The sequence below is a fragment of the Aquarana catesbeiana genome, linkage group LG02 (genome assembly GCF_042186555.1).
Source record: "Aquarana catesbeiana isolate 2022-GZ linkage group LG02, ASM4218655v1, whole genome shotgun sequence".
In the NCBI taxonomy this organism is placed as follows: Eukaryota; Metazoa; Chordata; class Amphibia; order Anura; family Ranidae; genus Aquarana; species Aquarana catesbeiana.
Genome location: NC_133325.1, coordinates 395650868 through 395673242, shown reverse-complemented (window position 1 = coordinate 395673242; position 22375 = coordinate 395650868). Strand labels below are relative to the sequence as shown.

Genomic DNA, 22375 nt, shown 5'->3' with positions numbered 1-22375 from the left:
ATAAAAGGAGTTCAGCTCCCATGGTTGAGACAAAGGATCTTCCATTCTATTACTAGCGTAGGACCCACTAATTCGGGGTACTTTGTCGCAGTAAGTGGGCTTAGCACTATATGACCATATCGTGTGACCAAACCCCTGTATTTTTTGAATATGTTCAGGTGTTTTTAACTAGCCTTGCAGGAAATGTCATTCTTGTATGTGTGCGCTGTAAAATATTTTGTACTGTTTGTAGGTCTTATAGCAGCACCATCTTGAATTTAAACGCATTGTAGGGTGTGCCCCCCAAATATGTACTTGTATATTGGAACAGACCCTGACCAGGTTTTTTTTGGGCTGGAGCACCCCTCCCCCTCCTCATTACCTCTTATTTAGTGGCCACCAGTGTTTAGGATGTATCCCCTTCAGTTCTCCCACATAGAGGGGTTTAGCTCCCATGGTTGAGACAAAGGATCTTTCATTCTTTTACTAGAGTAGGACCCACTAATTCGGGGTACTTTGTCGCAGTAAGTGGGCTTAGCACTATATGACCATATAGTGTGACCAAACCCCCGTATTTTTTGAATATGTTCAGGTGTTTTTAACTAGCCCTGCAGTAAATGTCATTCTTGTATGTGTGCGCTGTAAAATATTTTGTACTGTTTGTAGGACTTATAGCAGCACCATCTTGAATTTAAACGCATTGTAGGGTGTGCCCCCCAAATATGTACTTGTATACAGGGTATTACAGTGACCTGTGGAGGGTCTGTATAAGAGGTGAGCGCATAGTTTGGATGGTGAAGGGGCACTAGAGGTGATTGGTGAAAAACACCAGATTCACAGAAAAGTTCTTTACACAATGAACGTTTGGTCACAGTTTCACTTTATTTTTTGAGTTTATCACATGGAGTGTTATCATTAGGTGGTTCTGTATATTTGATGTGTTGTCTTTTCATCCACCTACTGTATCTTAGGCAGACTTCCGGGAAAATTGGTGAGCCAATTGGTCAGTACACACTCTGTACAGAACAAATCCAGGTAGCCATATTGCAATGCATTCTCAGAAATCTACAGTGGCTGTAGATTGAAAAGGAAAGCTAAATTTTAATAAAATTCAATTACAATATGATTAGTGTCACAATTATATGTGCTATATTATTTTTTCTTTCTTTTCTTTTTTTTTTCCCAGGAAAGTGGAGTTACCCTTTAAAGAAGACTGTATCTTGTACTGCCGACTTTAGTTTACATCTAGAACACAAATGTTTTTTTTCCCACAAACTTGGTTGGTGCATGTTGTTAAATATGAGACATGCCTCTTCATCCTTGTGCCTATGATGAAGTATGTAAAAGTCTTTTATATCTTGAACGTTTTCATCCGCCATGCAGGATGAATAATTGTTAAGGAAGAGGCATAATTTCCAAAGTGATTTATATTTATGTATTTTCACATTAGGTGTTCTTACATTTTGTGTAAGGTTTACATTTCCTGTTTTGTGCAACAGAACAGTTTGGCAGTTATCACATTTACAAATTTAGATCTTGGATGCTCGCTCAATATAGAAAAAAATGCTGTCCTCATGGTTTTATTATTCTCCTGGGGAAAATTGATCAAGTTCAGTTAATGTGACTGTTCCGGTAGTAACTCCCATGATATGGAGCTTGATGAATCAACCCCTCTGTCTCCATTTCCTTTGTCATTTCCTATTTGCTTTGAGGTTATAATGTTAATACAGCTCTAGGTAATAATGGAAAATGTGACCTGTCGCTTGTACTCCAACAAAACAGCTCCAAAAAGTGCCAATGCATCGCTAAAGATGGCTCATACAGTACTGAAGTACTGCAAAATAAGGTGAAAAATGCTGCAGTCTCAGACTCAGACAGCTTTGAGAAAAATTGATAATGTGTATATCTGCTTGTTTTCAGACTGACAAGCAGGGCTGGATTTCTACATAAACAAAACAGACTGATGTAGGGCAGCAGGGCACCCAGAAGTGGCACATATCCACCCAGACATATTTTTGCTAACTGTTAGCAAGGACTCATGAACATGGGAGTATTGGACTGCAAAATGTAAAATATGGTCGTATTTTGGCACCCAAGCCAACGGATGTTGGGTATAGATACCTGTACAAATAAATTACAAGGTGCGGCTGTCCCTGTGTACAGCTGTATCATGTAGTCCATTTGAACAGTCAACTTTACGCAACAACTTTTTCTCCCGGGTGCCGAAATATGACCAAATTTTGTGCTATATGCCTCAATACAACCTTGTGCATGAGCCCTAATACATTCCAGCATACAACAAAGGGTTCTGGAGTGCTGCCCTGTCCAGTAGTACAATTAACCCCTTATGAACCGCCGCACGCCAATATACGTCCTTACTTTGAGGAGGAATATCGTTGTTATGGCAGCAGCTAGCTGCCATAACCCCAGTATCTTCTTGTTTGGCCGGCGGTCCGCTACAAGATAAAAGTGGTCTCTGCGGCGGATTCGCCGGAGGATTACTTTTATCGGTGGCGGGAGAGGGCCCCCTCTCCCGCCGCATCCGGAGCTGTCGGCAGCGGCAGAGATGATCGGGTCCTCTGTCTGGCTGGGCATGGAGACGAGTGAGGGGAAGATGGCCCCCACCCATCCCCATGACATTGCAGGGCGGAAGCGACGTCAAAACGTCACTTCCGCCCATAGCTCTTAAAGGGCCATTTTTTTTTAAATAATTTTTGTAAATGACAAATTTTATTTATTTTTTTATTGCATTTTAGTCTAAATATGAGATCTGAGTTCTTTTTGACCCCAGGTCTCATATTTAAGAGGTCCTGTCATGCTTTTTTTCTATTACAAGGGATATTTACATTCCTTGTAATAGGAATAAAAGTGACACTTGTTTAAAAAAAAAATTAAAAACAGTGTAAAAAAAGAAAAAGGTAAAATAAATAAGAAAAAAATAAATAAATAATTAAACACGCCCCATCCCGCCAAGCTCATGTGCAGAAGCGAACGCATACGTGAGTAGCGCCTGCATATGAAAACGGTGTTTAAATCACACGTGAGGTATCGCCGAGATCGGCAGAGAGCAATAATTCTAGCCCTAGACCTCCTCTGTAACTCAAAACATTCAACCTGTAGAATTTTTTAAAGTCGCCTATGGAGATTTTTAAGGGTAAAAGTTTGTTGCCATTCCACAAGCGGGCGCAATTTTGAAGCATGGCATGTTGGGTATCAATTTACTCAGCGTAACATTATCTTTCACAATATAAAAAGAAATTGGGCTAACTTTACTGTTGTCTTATTTTTTAATTCAAAAAAGTGTATTTTTTCAAAAAAAAGTGCGCTTGCAAGACCGCTGCGCAAATACAGTGTGACAGAAAGTATTGCAACAACCTCCATTTTATTCTCTAGGGTGTTAGAAAAAAAATGTGTAATGTTTGTGGGTTCTAAGTAATTTTCTGGCAAAAAAAAAAGGTTTTTAATTTGTAAACAACACATCTAAAAAAGAGGCTCGGTCCTTAAGTGGTTAAGCTGGGTTTTCATTGTTACTTTCCTTGTCCACTTAACATGAACAACAAGGGTAAATTAGAATTATTCCTAAAAATTCTGCCTCCTCTATCCTACCTATGCAAAATGCCCTTACTAGTTAAAGCGGACCTTCAGTAATTTTTTTTCAACTTTTTTCCAACTTTTTCATCTAAAAGTGTTTCCTACCTACAGATAATAAGTAAATAATTCCAGCACCATATGTCTCATCACACATCCATAAGCGGTCAGTCTTTTTTTGTGCAACCCTTAGGGTTGCACAAAAAAAAAAAACTGTAGTGTGTACCAGGGTGTAAAAAATATTTGGGAAGTTTTAATCAGATGAACTGATCATGACATAATGTGGAATTTTACTGTGTGAAGAAATTCCTGAATTAAAATTAAACTTGCCATGAAAGAAGAGCTGCCACTGCTGATATTCCTTTGAAAATGCTGGTTGTCTGGCTGTTAAGGTAACCCATTAGCTAAAATACTGACCTGAAAGAAGTACTGAGATCAAAAGTGTCAGAAAAAGTCAGGAATCCGTGTCTGCATATTTGTTTCATGATCAAATAATTAAAGGGGCAGTATGAAAGCCAGGTAACCGGCTTGTTCAAAAGGAAAGGTCAGATCCCAAGCCAAGTCACTGTGCATTTAAATTAAACTGAATAGACCTAACCTGATACTTCTGAATTCCTTTCAGAGGTATTTTTTAGGGTGTACTTCCTCTAGTGCACCTAGGCATTACACTTGACACAATCAGGGTGTGTAGGCCCCCCTAAAATGTGGGTTTAGTTTTTAAAGTTTTTATTAAAGTATTGACTTTTAAACAATTCAGCACTATGTTAGTTCTCTGATGTTATCTTATATATGAGGATTACTGCACATTGGAACGAGTGTCCCTGGAATAGGATTCCAGCTGCCAGCCATTTAAATATATACCTTTATAAAGGGGAAGGCTTACAGTGACCTGTGGCGGGTCTGTATAAGAAGTGAGCACATAGTTTGGATGGTGAAGGGGCACTGAAGGTGATTGGTGAAAAACATCAGTCACAGAAAAGTTCTTTACCCAATGAACTTTTTTATGTATTAAGGTTTTATTCTTTGTCAAAAAGCAAAATTATTGCACATCAATCTTTATATTCACTTTTAAGGTTACTTGCTTATTTTGTACTTACCTAACACGGTGTGCTAGAGGGGTAGCACTAGCGCCCCATTCTTATTTGGTTTTCCAGCATTTTGCTTTGCACATAGTAGTGCAGGACATCAGGCACAATAAATAATGTATCATTACTTTAAAAAAAAATAAAGTCTGAAGCAAAGTTTAGCAAAATACTTATGTCTGTCCAGAACAGAGGTATCCAAACTCTCTAAACAAAAGGCAGGTTTACTGTCCTTCAGACTTTAGGGGGGCTGGACATTGGGAGCAGAAATTGTCCTGGCATCAGTGGGAGTAAACAATGGATCCTTGGTATTAGGGGGAGGAAAAGATCCCCGTTGTTGGTGTCGGTAGGAGAAATAGTGCCCCATCAGTGGAAGGAATAGTGCCCCATAGTTGGTGTCACTTGGAGAAAAAATGCCCCGCTGTTGATGTCACCACCAAGAATTATGCCCCATTGTTGGTGTGCGTGTGGGGGGGATGGTATCTTGCATCAGTGGGAGAAAAGTACCCCAAGGCCCTGGATAAATGCGAGCAAAGGGCCGCATCTGACAGTTTGGAGACCACAGGTCTTGATGACAATACTTGGGGTGATTCCACTAATTTCTCCCAAGTATAGCCAGGGCCTGGATGACAAGGCCTAGCAATGCCCTACCCTAGAGCTGTGCAAAGTGGAATTCAATTCACCATAAACAAAGCAGTGGTTAAAGCTCATTTCTATGCTATCTGTCACTTCTAATAGTTCAGTTGAACGAGCCTGGTCCAAACAAATTATTTCCTTTACTAATTGCTACAGTGTCTCTAAGTAAATATAAACTGCAGATACCTTCAGCTACATAAAGTACACAGTGCTGGGTTCAGGCTGTAAGACAGAGATTTCCCGTCTCACACCCAGAACAATGCAGAGCAGGTCTGAGTAGTGCTCAGCCATTTATAGATAGCTTTGTATTCTGTGAATGAATACAAAGCTTCTTCTTATTGGTTGAGTCAGAGGGGCAACCTGATGATGCCACACTCTCTGACTCAGCCAATCAGAGTAAACTTTGTATTTATTCACACAATACAAAGCTGCCTCTAAATGGCTGACGCCGCTCAGACCTGCATTGTTCCAGGTGTAAGACGGGAAGTCTCTGTCTCACAGCCAGAACCCAGCACTATGTACTTTGTACTGCATGTAGGCCAGCTTGTAGACCAGCTTGGTCCAAACTATTTAAAGTGTCAGGAAACATGTAAATTAACTTCAATGAATGCCACACATTTTCATAGTGTTATTTTGAATAAATATTTCAAAGCACGACTCCAGTCTTTTTTTGGACAGCATGTTGTGGTCATAGTGACAGAGACGGAAACAACAACTACATAAACTTTGGAGGGAATTAACAAATGGTGAAGAAAACTAGCATGAGTGGCGTGCACCATATTAACAAAGCAGGTAGAACTGTTTCAGGCAGTTCACATCCTGTATGTCCAATCTAGTGGGGTTTGCTGCAGTTTTCTTTAATGATTCCCTTTGTTAATTAGGTATGGCACTCACGTCACATTTTTTTTTCTATCAGTGCCACCCACGCCAGTTTCTATTTCAGAGTAGAATAAAATATGAAGCAAGTTCCATGCCTATCCAAAGCGATTGCATCAGGTTTCAATATAGAAAACTGCTGTAAATCTCTGCCAGACTAGACCTGGCGGCAAGGATGTGAAGTACCTGTGGGTTACCTAGCAAACAGCTCACATGCCTCTCTCTACCCATACAGTAAAGACACTACAAGGACAGAGCCTGCATATAAGTAGGTACAGCTCCCTTCCCTGCCTACATGCTCAATTGTTACCTCCAACAAACAAAGGGCTAATATCCTTCCTCCTACCTCTTGGTCTCAGCTGAGCAACGGGAAGACAGAGGGAGCAGGAACAAGCAGCTCCAGCTGTTCTACACTGTATGTCATGTCTGGTGCAGACACATAGAAAACGGCACAGACCGATTCAAATTAATAAAGGGGCATGCTCCCCACTTATTTAGGAACATGATCTGCCTTGTTTTCTAAATTTAGACTGACACAGGCTTTATACCTGAGTCACTCTTGTTAACTCTCCCCATTGTCAGGCATTCTAACCCATTGCTCCACTAAAAATTTGCTTTTTTTTGTCTGTGTCCCTGTTGGTGTGATTCTATACTTTTCCTGTGCTATCTAAACCAAAATGTTTTGGGCTTGAGTGGGGCATAAGGATACCTACACTAAAATCTAGCACATCCGGTGGAACAAACGCTACAATTTTATGCAGTTATCACACATAGGTATTGAAATGAATGTTTATTATTAGGCAGGGACACTGACAAATGAAAGTAGACACTGTTGGCTTAAACTGTATTAGCTGAACCGCGTTAAAATACACTTATACAGACTTTATCTAACTTTCCATACACTTACTTTAAATCTCTGAGATTTTGTTTAGATGAAAACCGAAAAATCCACATGAAAAACAATATGGAGTTTCTCTGCCCACTTTGCTCTCATTACCAAATTTCATGCTCTTGAGTTACATGTTTACAGTACTTTACAAACAGACTTCGGAAATACAACATAAATGAGAAAACATATTTTCTCTTGTTGACCAATATGTTAGAAAATCAAAGTCACATTTCTGCTTGACAAACAGCAGAAATAAAGCAAGAAATCATACCAAAGCAAATAAACAGCTTAATGCAATTTAATCTTTGGAAAACTTTGTCAAAATGACAGTCTCAGTCAACTGATAATAACTTGATATCTGTATGTATACAATACTTTTACAAAGAACAGATCAGCCTAAAACCGTGACATGGAAAAAAAAAAAAAAACACATGACTACTGTTTTGGGGTACAGCTGTCATTTGTCAGATGTTAAATCTGGGCCACTGTGAATAAAAAGTACTAAAATAAATAAAATTAAACAATACCAATTTAGCTGAAAAAAACATGTACAGAAAGATATATGGAGGCCATTATCACTGACCTGGAACCAGCATGCAACCAGTGAAGCCAGAGCAACCACAGTGCTACTTCATATTAAAGCAAAGCTGATACCCTGCTATAGAAATGTGTTCATTACCAGTGAATTCCAGCGTACAGTATTTAAAATCATCTGAGTTTTTTTTTATACTGGCAGTCCATGCAGGGCACGTGGGAATGTGTGTTGTCTTTACGGGTAGATGTGTCCCTGTGAATTACAAGAGAGTGGAGAATGTTTTCCTGTATCTTGGGCCATGCCTGGGGCAGATGCTCACACTCTGGTATGGACACTCTGGCATCTGCGCCGCTCCCCAATGTGCCTACATGAGTGCCATCTGGGGTAGCCAAGTCAATTGGTGGCACAGCCCTACCTGTATCCATCTACCTAGACGACTGCCTATATTACCCAACTGCTGTCGAACAACTTGGCAGGAGCATAGTTTTGCAGAGAATTGGAAACCAATGAACGGTAAAAAAAAAGCATTTGCTAGAAGGCTTTAGTTCAGCTATACTGTAAGTGTAAATTGTTAGCTCCAAAACACACATCTATTTATTTAAAGCTGAACTCCAGGAATTCAGACACTTTCTAAAATCTGCTCGCTATTAGTTAAGTCCAACAAGGTACATCCCACCTTGTGGACTGACAGTTTTACTGAGCTCTGGGAGTACAGCCATCACTACACTCCTGGAGCAATGACAGGAGCGATGCTACTTGCTCATACAGGAGATCTTTCCAACCCTCCCCTACGTTGTCCATTCACAGAAGGCTTTATATTTTGTAAATGGGTTCTCATAATACAAAGCGCTCTGTAATTGGCTAGGAGGAGGGATGAGGCAGGCAGCTACTGAAGCTGAGACCAGAAAGTTCAGGATCAGAGCAGCGATGGAAGTAAAGCCAAAACTGTGCTTTCTCAGTGCTTAGTGAAAACATAAATTGTAAATTAAAGTGGCATACACCTCGTTGAACTTAACCTATAATAAATCAGCATAAAAGTGACTGAATTTCTGAAGTTCAGTTTTAGGCATGGCATATGCAGTATTTTTTACTACCTTATATACCTTTTACTACCTGATATTTGCAAAAGTTTATACTGGGGAACCATGGACACATCTGCCCATGATATGCATGCAGATAATATTTTAAATTCTTATGGTATTTTTAAATTTAATTCCCAAAGATCATTGCACAAGATATGAATCCTTAATTACAACTAGCTTTTACAGGGTGATAACTCTGGCATTAGGTGTTTATTCAATTAAAGAGAGCAGAAAAAGGAGTCATAGCATGGAGATATAATACCAATTTTATTAGAGAAAAACCTATTAGTTTTAATGTCAGTGTGATTTCTTTGCATGTTGTTTCCATGAGAAAAAGCATGTGATAAAATATTGAAAGTATTTAAAAGAGAAGTTTGAAAAACAAAAATCATCATACTCACCTAGATGGCTGCAGCACCGATCCTATCTGCAGCTGTCCCCCGCCGGCCCAATCCTGAGAACTGAGTGATCAAACACCGCTGATTGCTCAGTTCTCCTCCGCTCTGAGCAGAGAGCCGTGACCATCAGTCACTGGCTCTTTGATCTACCCCTCCAGTGCTCACAGGAGTGCTTGGCTGTGGAGGGGGCATTTGGGGCTGGCTCAGGCTCTCAGTGCCATGCTAAGAGGCTGAGTCAGCTACTGGTCCAGACATTTGGGTTGATCTCAACTGTAAAGTTGGAATCTTTCCTGACCCTGGACTGGCTGACTAACATTAGCCGACAGCGGCCTTTAGTCAGATGAAAACAGGTCACAAAAGTGCAGAACGAACTGCACTGCTGTGATCCATAGGAGAAGCATAGGCAAAATAGCTTTGGCTATACTTCTCCTTTAAACAAACTTATAAAGCTTACTAGGTTATATACAATATTAGTAGTATAACATCAGCAAAAGCATAAGTGGTGTTTACCAACACCTACACTATATTGTCAAAAGTATTGGGACGCTGCCTTTACACCCACATGAACTGTGACACAGGCCAGTCAAGTTCCTTCACCCCAAACTCACTCATCCATGTCTTTATGGACCTTGCTTTGTGCACTGGCCCAAATCATTTGGTGGAAGGGGGATTATGGTGTGGGGTTGTTTTTCAGGGGTTGGGCTTTGCCCCTCAGTTCCAGTGAAGGGAACTCTTAAGGCGTCAGCATACCAAGACATTTTGGATAATTTCATGCTCCCAACTTTTGGGGATGGCCCCTTCCTGTTCCAACATAACTGCACACCAGTGCACAAAGCAAGGTCCATAAAGACATGGGTGAGCGAGTTTGGGTTTAAGAAACTTGACTGGCCTGCACAAAGTCCTGACCTCAACCCGACAGAACATCTTTGGGATTAATCAGGGCGGAGACTGCGAGCCAGGCACATCAGTGCCAGACCTCACAAATGCACTTCTGGAAGAATGGTCAAACATTTCCATAGACACACGCCTAAACCTAAACACTCCTTCCCAGAAGAGTTGAAGCTGTTATAGCTGCAAAGGGTGGGCCAAACGAATGTTAAACCCTATGGACTAAGACTGGGATGCCATTAAAGTGCATGTAAAGGCAGATGTCCCAATACTTTTGACGATATAGTGTATATATATATATATATATATATATATATATATATATATATATATATATATATATATATATATCAGCCCAGGTGTGTTTGGCTTTTGATTGCGATGTGGCTCAATTGATCTCAATGGACTAGTTTGATAGCCAGTACCACCTGTCAAACTCCCAGGTGAAAAATGTAGCCATTTAGCACCGTCAGGCTGTAATGTTAGAATTCCAATGGGCTAATGGGAGAAGGGGCTGCCAGTGTAAAAAAGGCCTGACTGGTTTGGATGGCAAATATATTTTTAATACTTCGTATTAAAGTAGTAGTAGTAAATGTATATGTAGGGAAGCATACATTTGATAAACAGGAATCAGGAGAAGGTGGCGAAGGACTAAGCAGGGGGTTTTAAAAAAGTGTGGCTATGACAGAACTTTGTCTCCAGATCTACAGATTAACTTGAAATACTTCAACAGTATCTGAAGGCTCCATGCGCACAGGGCTTAAAATAACATCTGTTCCCTTGGCAGTAAAAAACGCTCATAGAGCATTTATTTGTACAAATTTTAGGCGAGTTTAGGAGAGTTTTACGTTTTTACTGCCAGTAAGCACCAATCAGGAGCACGAACCAGAAGGGTTTTTTTTCCTGCCTCTTAACATTGAGCTCAAAATATGCCTGTAAATGTCCTAATGTGCATATACACATAGGATAACATTGAGCTGCTTCTACAGACAGAACACAAAACTTCTGTAGAAGCAGCTTTGTTTAAGCCTTCGTGTGGCAGCCTTCATGGAGCCTTCATGTGGCAGGGTTTCTGCTTTACACAACACAGTTATGCCTGGTACACACACACACTCCCAGCCATTGACTGTTTAGAGCTGATCGACTTCAACAGAAGTCAGACGGGCTACTGTACACACTGGCCAAATGTTGGCCGGTTTCTGTTGAATCAGCCAATACCACCCGATATTCGGCCAGGGTGTACCAGCCTTTAGACATTTTTGAAAGGGCAAATACTGGAATTCCAAGGCTGGATAAAAAGGGCAATATAAAGTTTTTTGCATTTTGCATTTTATTGTTCTGTGAAATGACCTGTCCATGTGCACCTTACTTAAAAATGCTAGTTTATGAATTGATTGCAGGTGTTCTGTCTTTGTTTTGCTTGCTGAATTTGTTGCACAGATTAATAGGTGGTCTTCAGCTGCCATCATGCTGTGCTGGGCTTCTAGTGAGTCTCTGCACCTTGGCCACTTCCAGGCATAACTGAAATCAATTACTCATTGCTTTATACTGTATGTCTCGAGATGGGAGCTCTGTAATGCCGCGTACACACGACTGGTTTTCCTGTCGGAATAAACTCTGAAGGTTTTTCCGACGGAACTCTGACGGAATTACGCTGAAACTGTCTTGTGTACACACGATCACACCAAAGTCCGATCGTCAAGAACGTGGTGACATACAACACGTACGACGGGACTAGGAAAAGGAAGTTCAATAGCCAGCAGCCAATAGCTTCCGTCTCGTACTTGCTTCAGAGTATGCGTCATTTTTGGTCCGTTGGAACAGCATACAGACGATCGGTTTTCCCGATAGGAATTGGTTCTGTTGGAAATTTTTAGAACATGTTCTATTTCTAGGTCCACCAGAATTTTCGAAAAAAAAAAAGTCAGATGAGGCATACGCACGATCGGAATATATGATGAAAAGCTTCCGTCTGACTTTTTCTGTCGGACATTCCGCTCGTCTGTACGTGGCATTAGACTATATACTTACATACTTCACAAAGGGGCACTGAGAAGGCAGTGTGGCTTGAATGTGTAGAATATGCTTTTATTTTAATTTTTTGCTGACTAGCTGGCAAATCTGCTGGACATGTTTACATTGTATTGGTAAATCCAAGGACGAGGTTATTTTCTTGGCAGCTCACAGTAAGTGAAGGCAGCTATAAGGAACAGAGGTTGCAGAAGCATGGAGATCTAAATTGCAAAGATTCTTCCAACATGTGGAGTAGCTCTCTAGAGTTTGGCTTCAGTAAAATAAAGCCCAACTCCAGGATTAATGTCCCTATAAACAGTTAATTTGGGTAAGGCTGGCTCAGATAACTTTACTGAACTGACAGGTGTGCTTGCTTGGCGTGCTGTATTACCTGTATGTAGTATCAGCTACATACAGTATGCAGAGCTTTGTTATGGCAGTGGGATGGGAACTTCCTGACCCACTTCTGAAATACCATAGAGTGGGGCTGAACACTGCTCAGTAATTTAAGGGACGCTATGTATTCTATGAATGAGTCAGACATCATGACATCATCCGCTCGCCTCTCTGACTCAGCCAATCAGAGAAAGTCTAATGCCCCATACACACGGTCGGATTTTCCGACGGAAAATGTGTGATAGGACCTTGTTGTCGGAAATTCCGACCGTGTGTGGGCTCCATCACACATTTTCCATCGGAATTTCCGACACACAAAGTTTGAGAGCAGGATATAAAATTTTCCGACAACAAAATCCGTTGTCGGAAATTCCAATCGTATGTACACAAATCCGACGCACAAAGTGCCACGCATGCTCAGAATAAATAAAGAGATGAAAGCTATTGGCCACTGCCCCATTTATAGTCCCGACGTACGTGTTTTACGTCACCGCGTTTAGAACGATTGGATTTTCCGATAACTTTGTGTGACCGTGTGTATGCAAGACAAGTTTGAGCCAACATCCGTCGGAAAAAATCCATGGATTTTGTTGTTGGAATGTCCGAACAAAGTCCGACCGTGTGTACGGGGCATTACTATAAATTAAACAAGTGGGATGGGAAGGCTCTGTCCCACAGCTGGAACACAGTATGTAGCTGAGCATACATACATTTAATATACAAGCACACCTATTAATTGAGTATACAGTTTGTTTGGGCCAGCCTGACTATTTAAAAGGGACAATATACATGGAGATAGGCTTTAGAGAGAACTCTGGAGGTCTGGATAGATAAAGTAGGCTTTCTAAAGATATCATAGTTGCATTGTTTGCTGAGTAGCATTGGCAGTGCATGGATTTGCTCCTCTCTAGGCCTGGAATTGCTCTTTAATGCACAATATTAAACAAAAAAATAGAAGTATGCAAGCATATTATGTGTTTAAAAAATAAGCCTGAAAACAGGCCCAGGCTACAAAAACAATTTCCATTTGTGAGGTTGTGCTGTGATTTTATGCAATTAATCTTATGAATTTAATCACCTAAATAAAAAAATTGCTTGGTGTACTCTGTATTTATAATGAGCATTTCCTGCACAGAACTACAGATTAATCGCCTACATCCATTAGAGCATGTGTGGGAAATTAATTGCCCGAGGATTATATGAGGAGATTATGTTGCTGTGTTGGATGATGGAAGGACATCATTCCACTAAACAGTGATTAAAAATCTATTGTGTAGCATAGCTCAGTGGCTTAGGGCTTGTGGAACACAGGATTACTAACATGATTTGTAAGGCTAATATAGCGACAGTGATAATTTATTTTTTGTAAAAGACATGTAGGAAAGTTTTAATTACAAAATACTGCAATGATCCACTTCAGTCACCAACCGCCCCTTTAGATAAGTTCAACTTTTCTAAAAACTTACGGCATGGGATCTTTTGTGCTACTTTTTAAAGTACACAGGCATATTTAAAGCACAACCAAGGGCTTCTGTATGACAGTCTGAACAAGTTCCAAAACCAGTTACTTTGTGATGTACAAGCCTTGAAGAAAACACAAAACTTCCTTTACCTCCCCGACTGAGCCAAATCCTCCTTCATTTGATTTTCATGTGTTCTACTTTCCAGACACCGCAACTCACTTTGGAAGGGTTTCAAAGGCAGCACTAGTTTACCCCAGCAACATTTTATAATCGAAGTGTAGCATAACCAGGAGCAGCCTACATAGTGGCAACTTTGCTCTGAATTTGGGAGCAGTAGAGCATTGTTGTCACACCATCAGAGGAAAATCTCTGAGATCTTCCTGAATTTGATGATATCACTGCTTCTAGGAAAATGTTTCTTTTCACTCTGACCTGAGAAAGTGGTGAATCGAGTTATGAAACACATTTTCTTTGGTGAATTAAAGAAACTTTTTGTTTAGTAAAGGTGACAACTCCTACCTATTTTTACACATCTTATTCCAGGCATCTCTGCGGATTGCACTACCGACAGGTCTTTTTATTGCAGACTTCTTTTGCACACAACCAACTCATTGCACCTGCCTGAGAATCACAGAGAGAATCTAGAAGGGAAACACCTGGGGCATAGAAAGTGACCACATCTTCCTTGCGTGGAGACAGGTTTTCTCCACCTGTGCACTTGGAAGGTTGCATTGCATCCAATTCCTTGGGATGATTACAGCTATAAGTTTTGTTTTTGTTTTCCTTCTTTTTGTTCTTTCCACTGTGGAACCATTTTTTGAGAGAATCATGATTTATTTTTTAGAGTGAAACACCATACCACTTACTGTATGAAGTGATTTACTACACTATAAGGGTTTTCCCATCTCCCTCCGCTTTCTTTGTCTGGTGGACACCCTAAGCTACAGCTAAGATTGTAAGCCAGCTTCGTTGGGACCACACGTTTCTAGGATTCACTCCACCACCACACCACAACCTCAGTGTAAGTACTGGAATCTGACCTGGTACCAGCCTCTTGTGGTTCTTGTATAACAGGGCTCAAAGTGAGTGTGAGAGGAAGAAACAGTATATGAAGCCTATCTGTTCATGTTCTGATAGAACATTTGCTAATAGAAGAAGAAAGCAGAGTGACAGTGAGAGATGAGCTCCTCACTGCGCTGCTTCTCCTTTTACTGTCCAATCACAGGTTGTGACTGGTCTGACAACCTGTGCTCGTAGGAACTGGGTCGCATGATGCTGGACTACTCCAGCAGCTGTCCGTTCTTGGCTGCGGTAGGGGCAGTGTGGTTCATGATTCAGAGCATCACACTGCTCCATTGTTTTATTTTGGACAAACTTTATTTGAAGGGTACAAACATACACTTTATTCATGGCAATGTACAGCAGCGAAATGTGCTGTGCTGCTGTACATTGCCATGCAATTCTTTCATTGTGCACTGAGATAAAATGTAGCATGTCTGCATTTTCATGCAGCAATAGGCTGCATTGCACTGTGAATAGGACACATAGGAATCACTTGTTTCCCATGTGTCTTTGCTGTGACAGACGTTTTACAATGCAGTAAGACATCTGTCACTGCACATGGTATAAACTAGCTCTACAGTCGCTTGCATTATTGCCTGAGCTCCGCCTCCTGTCAGATCAGCGGTGGAATTAGAGTCTCATAGAAGCGCAGTTGACCCGACCGTAAACTGCGTATGTGAGGAATCTAGGTTGCGTGCTCCTTATGAGAATCAAATGCTTGAGAACTTGAGGTGGAGCTGAGGTGGTGATTTTAGCGCTGGGGAGTGGCTGCAAATACAGATCATTAGCACTGAAACTCCTATGAAAACCCTATCAGTGAGTGGCAAGTGACTGTATCTGGTGGCAGACTATATTACTTGCCCCCATCCCCCGGTTCATGAGAGAATTATCTTCTACAAAACCCTGGTGCCAAAAAGGTTGGGGACCCCTGAATATATAGGACTTCCTTAAAGTTGAACTCCAGGTAAAAACTATTTTTGCCATGTGTACTTTAAAAGTAAATCCACACTAATGACATGTTCAGGCTGCAGCGTTCTAGCTGTTCTTTAACCCCATACAGTGCAGACAGCACTAAACATCTGGCACTAAGAATTACAGTTCTGGTGTGGGTATTTAAATCACAGTGGGTTGCTCAAACTCCAGCTCCTCCATTCGGTAAATTTAAAAAAATGTAAGGATTATCTGTGTTTGAAAGAGGAGTGGTCTCCTCAATCACAGAGCATAATGCAAAAACATGATGCTTACATAACACTGCAGCCTAGACACATAGTGCACTTCATTAGTATGAATTTATTTTTACAGTGTGTATGTCAAAAAAAAAATTTAAGTTTAAAAGGAAGCGGTCAGGAGAGTGATACATTGCTGCCATTTGAAAAATGGCTGGTTTTCTTTGTCTTGGGTGCTTGGCTGTCTTTGGCTTCAGACTCAGAACAAGCATTTAAACAGGTGAGATTGGAGTGAAAGTGACCATGACAGCCAGTCAACTAACTTTTTTTTTTTTTTAGGATATGAGCTTTTTAATAGATCTCATGACAGGTTTCCTTTAAAGTGTAACCAAAGCAAAACTTTTTTTTTAAAGTTTTGGACAGAGGGATTAGAGCACCTGCCCGTTTTTATTGCTGTCTGTGCCTTCGTTAGGGAGATTCACCCTCTTTATTTGTCCTGTTTACCATTCTCATCGAAAGTAAAACTACAAGAAAGTCCACATTTTGGGTTGACATCAGAACAGTAATAGGAGGGAAATCTTCCAATTGGGACACCAGTTCTGGTGACACACTGGGATTCCATCACTTGGAGGGATTTCTTCTCACTTCCTGTTTTGGCTATGGGGCAGGTAGTGAGGGGAAATCTCCCCAATGGGACACATATGGCAAAAACAAAACTGACAGGGGATATTACCCTCCCATACTCTATCCAAAATAAAAAAAAAAGGGTTTTGTCTATAGTTACACTTTAAGAAAGGAAGTTTAATTTGCTAGCTCTGGGTTCACCCAATAGGGGATTACCAGAACCTTTCCTCATTGCCACATCTGTTTGTTTAGTAAATCCAGCATGCATTCTCTGAACTTTTATTTGAAATGAAATATTAGTAAAATAAAAGAAATCATACCTCTGATTGCAATGCAAGTCATAGATTGGAGTTTTAAACTGAATCGACTTCACCATCTCACCAGTCCTTAGAGAGTACAAATCCACGCAGCAGAAAGGCTGGCTGGTGCTACAATAAAAAAAGCACATTTAATATGCATACCTGATATCACATTATATGCACAATTACACAAAGGATAATAAGCACTTCTTATTGTGTGTGCCAGATAATCTAATGTCACATAACTAATTTTAAACTGAGCTAAACTGGTCTTGCACTACTGTTTTTCCAAATTTTTCAAAATGAATCCAATTAGAAAAAATAGTGAAACTTGTATGTAAATATTTATAAATAGACCCCTTATTGTTTATGTTGCTTCCATACCTTTTAGGCTTACCATACATACCACACGCTAAAATCGGACCATAAAATCTCTGTGCAATCGACTTAAGATCTACCAAACAAATATGCAATATGAGGACCTACTTAAACTATCCAATCAATCTGTATCCAATTCGGTATGCCCTTACACTTAAATACTTTTTAAAGCATTTTGTAATATGTGTTGAGTCAAGTATATGTTGATCCGAACAAATTAGCACATGCATTTAAGCACTCCACCTCCTCCATATGTCATTGCAGCTATGAATCAAGAAAAAAGGTTATGCTCCCATGATAAAAAAAGGACCTTTTATTTTTGCACTGTGTAAGCTGTGCTGCAAATCAGCATGATGTGGGAAGGAAGGCAGCATCCCAAGCATTTCAGGGTGTCATGTACTGGATGGTTTAATGTGAACACATGTAACATCATTTAAAATATCTAAAATCTCATATGAACTTTAACATGTAAATGTGATTGAAAAAATAACTTTCAATATTTTTAAATCTGTACCTTTTAAAAATTACCTGATGATGCTGCCCTAAAGATCCTTGTGCAGGCACCCCCTGTTATAGGATGACAACCTTCCAACTGTGTTCCTGTGTTGTTGCCACTCTGTCTTCAGTGGAGACTAAAAGTGTCCATGCCAACACACATTACAGGGGCATGATCTACTGTTGTCACTATCCAGCCCCCACCCTAATAATGACATGCAACCGTTACAGCAGTGCATGTACACAGAATGTGGCTGCAGAAGATCAGCACCGAGATGCAACAAAAGAGTCAAACATTTGGAAACAATACTTTATTAAAAAATTGCAGTTACTTACAGTATATTAAACAGTGCTTTAGCATATTACAGTGTTACTAAACCCAGGACCCTGCATTCACTATATCTGGTCTCCCACAGTACACAGAACAAGGAAATGCAATTATTTTAGTAAAAAGAAACTGCTAAATACCTTTTCATCAGCAGTATATAGCAGTCTTGTGACTTCTATCAGTGCCTAGTTAAAGCTTGTAGGAAAAGTTTTCATACTGAAATGGTTGTCCTATCAGGATGCAGGACCCCTGACCCTCTGTCTGGACAGTGCTGTTTGGGCCTGTGCTGATCACATGGCACTCTCCCAAAAAAAAGACATTTCTAGCAATACACACCAAACTGATCATGTGCAGTCTGATTCCAGTAACTCAGTAACTCAGTCTTACCCAGATATGTTTTGGAGACAATGCAAGAAGAGGAGGATCTGTGCATACAGGATCAAACAGCCTTTTTACACAATGCAAAGGATTAACTTTACTGCATATACAGACTGTTTTACTGTTGTGGGTTTAGTAACACTTTAAGGAGCAGAGATATGGGTATCCGCACTCAACTGGACACCACAATATTTTAATGCCACTATTTGTAGTCACACCCACATCCCCTCCAAAAAGTTGTGTAGTGCATAGAAAAGCTATCTTGAGAGATGATTTCCGTGCATGTGCAGCTTGCTCCAGCAGAGCCATATTAGAGGGGCTCCAGTGATTGTTACTGGCTCTCTGGCACCATAAGATAGAGGAGGGCTCAGAAGGAGGTGATAAGCTACATGTGCCGCAGTAAAGAGCAGTGTGGCCAAATTGCACCAGCAATGGGAGGGGTTTAACAGATATGATTACCTAAAACTTGAGCCTACTCTGCTCTGGATAAAAACATGAGCACATTACACAGTCCGCAAAAATTAAAAGTAATGCAGAATGCAGGGGTCAGGATGAAAATAAATTGCCTCTCCTCCCAAAATCCCCCCATTGACAAAAACACCTCTGGCACAAATACTCCCTAAATTGTAAACACCAAAAGTTGGCATTGTGTTGTATTTGCTGTTGAGTGCAGGCAGTGGGCAGGTCGAGACAGAAGCCAGCAGCTGCATATTTTATATATAGAGGAAACCAACACAGGCAGAAAACCATACTGCCAGGGACATCAAAAGGGATGTTTGTTTATTGGGAACAGACCCCTCAAAATGGGAGCTATGCCCAGGAATCAGGAACAAACAGCAACCTTACTTTGAAAGGTCCAGTGACCAGGCTCTACTCATGGCTTATATTTTAGCCTCTCATTTTGTTTTATTAGTGCTCCACTAATAAAGATTTTACCAAGCCCGTAGTTGATGTGCACAGTCTCCACTTCTCCCATCTCTCAACATCAACTGATGTAGGGTGGGACTTTAATGGGGATGCTAATGTAAGCGGTGCATTGATTTAAGGGGGGGGGGGGACACTTATGTAAGGTGGGGGGGGGTTGATGGGGACTTTGCTTTGTTTTACTAAAATGTATACACTTTTGTTTTAAATCATATCATATTGATTACAAAAAGATCTATATAGTAGTAATTTATTTAAAGCAGAGCTCCAGGCTTCTTCAGAAAAAAATTAAAGTCAGCAGCTAGAAAAACTGTAGCTGCTGACTTTTAATATTAGGACACTTACCTGTCCACGAATACAGTGGTGTCTTCATCCCAGCTGATTTTTCAATCGACTGTCGGGTGCTGCCGTCGCCATCTCCAGTACGGGAAACCGGCAATGAACCCTTGCGGCTTCACAGCTGGTTCCCTACTGAGCATGCGCGAAGCGCACTGTGCTTTGTTGAATGGCCTGGCAGTGGAGGAAGGAAGAGGGGGGGCTGAACTTCCAGCTGACTTTACCTTGGCAAGATCAGCCAGAAGTGGGAGCGGGCACCTGTCAAAACCAGATACCCACTTCCCCCGAAAAGTGCCAAATTTGGCAGCCGGGGGGGGGGGGGGGGGAGGGGGCTGGGGGAGGCAAACAAGCAGAGCTTCCCCTTTTGGGTGGAGCTCCGCTTTAAATTTCATTTATTTATAAAACAGATTTTTTTTCCTGCCCATTAATAATCTGTAAAATATATAATGTGGCCCCTGTACTGACAAATTTGGAAACCCCTGCTTTAGGGTTTACATTTACTTTACTACCCTGAATGCAGTGCAATGTCAGTGAAGTTTAACTGAGCAATGTGCAATACTGTATGTTAACTTAGCTATTTTCCTAACGGGTCATAAGAATACTGAAGAAGTCTCCATCAATGTAAAACTTGTTAACATTTTTTGTTTCCATGGCTCCAGAAACAGTATGAAGATAATAATAAACACACATCACATCCTGAGCACATTCTATTATAGTAGTAATTTGCAATAAAACATAATCAGGCAAACACTGAAGCTAGAAGATAATGTTCTGAAATGGTGATTGACAACAGGTGTTCAGTATACAAAGCAGCTGTGAGCAGCCAAACACAGACACACAAAAGACATGTGTCCTCTGTAGCCCCTCACACAGGAGACAAACTAGGACCAGCATGTAATCATTTACTTTAATTGTATAGAGCCATTTTGTCTGGGAATTAGGACACACTGCTAAAATACCAAAGGAAGAGCACATCACTTAACTAAGCAATTTAAGAAACCTTTTTCACTGACAAGCAAAGAAAGCAGAAAACATGCCAAACAATATAATGTTGTCGCAACCCCCTTTTCTCTACAAAATTTTAAAGGGCAGTAAGAAGGCTATAAACTTTTCATGGCAATTACTATGGCATTAAATACAGTTCTGTTACCAATTCAATAGGAGCACATGAAATATGCTGGGAAAAGTGAGCAGGGACCTTTTTATTAAAAATTTTCATGTGCACAGTGAGCTGTGGTCTCAAAATGCCAAACACAAGGAAGATCATATTTTTAGGAAGTAGCTCCATAGCAAAACAGTAGAGTCCACTGTGTGTAATGCTGGATTGTAGTTCCAAGTGCTGTCTCTACTGCTAGGCTGAGACTGTAGAAATCAGAACTCCAGCCAAAACATAACAAAATAAAATGAAAAGCCCAGTAAAAGTTAAAATAACCAAATCAGCTTCTACTGCAATGTTGAGTCACCTTCAATACAGGACTTTCTCCTGCAGGATGTTTTGTCTGTTGCTAGAAGTCCTTGGTTTTATGGCCAGCATCCTTCAACCCACTTCCCCTGAACCAAGGTCACCCTGGACCTACCCTAACCTATGATTGAATAGTGAAAGGTGGAGCAGCACAGTGATGAGTTTGTCTCGCTGTCATTCTAATTTTGCTCTTTCCATCAACATTGTTCCTGTCAGCACAAATACTGATTGTATACAAAAAAAAAAAAAATCACTCAAAAACACAAAAAATACAAGTATCAAAACCTATTGCCTAAAATAATTGTTGCGCTGTACTCTTAAATAATCGTAAATATAGTGCAATCACAAATAAAGAGGTGTATACGAATTGATATCACAAACACCACTAAACAACAAATATTCTGTGCTTATGTGACATAAATGTGAAAATCAGTCCCATTAATTCATCCAAAAGAAATCTTTAAGAGAATCGCCCCCAGTGAATCCTGTCACCAAGTAATCACACAGCCTCTTACCGGATGACAAGACCCCAAATTAAAGGTGGTCTACAAGGGCTCAGAGATGCGTGGACCTTGAAATGATGGATCATCCAACTGCAGGGCACACCAGCAGAAAATCAACTTTATAACCCCTCTCTTTCCAAGTATGGCAATCTGGTAAAAGAGGCTGATACCAGCTTGCAAAAAAGTGTAAAACTATACAACTTCATTTTTATTTAATATGAGAACTTCCCGTTCAGATGAAACATATGTCGCCGCAGAGTCTGTGCTGGTTTCATCCTGCACGCTGGAACAGGAACTAGCAGTGCAATACACTGTTTGTCATGCTCATTTTACTACGGAGATGGGGAGTACATATACTTTGGATTTTTTTTTATATAAATTGTATGGTTTTACACTTTTGGAGGCTGTTATCAGCTCCTTTTACTTGGAAAGAGAGAGGTTATACAGTTGATTCTCCGCTGGTATGCCCTGCGTTTCCATGTGGTTGGATGATCCATTATTTTAAGGTCCACGCACCTCTGAGTCCTTATAGACCACTTATAATTTGAGGTCTTGTCATCGGGTAAGAGGCTGTGTGTCAGGGCTGGGCTTAGCC

General features: G+C 40.6%; 1 protein-coding gene across 4 annotated transcripts in view; it reads right to left on the bottom strand.

The window, feature by feature from the left end:
• Positions 1–22375, bottom strand: part of BCAS3 (BCAS3 microtubule associated cell migration factor) — a 1663284-nt gene that overhangs the window by 1419340 nt on the left and 221569 nt on the right. For all 4 annotated transcript variants that reach the window (XM_073615250.1, XM_073615251.1, XM_073615252.1 and 1 more), the window contains exon 8: positions 16998–17105. In XM_073615250.1, the coding sequence (XP_073471351.1) occupies positions 16998–17105 (108 nt within the window). The remainder of the gene's footprint in view (positions 1–16997; positions 17106–22375) is intronic.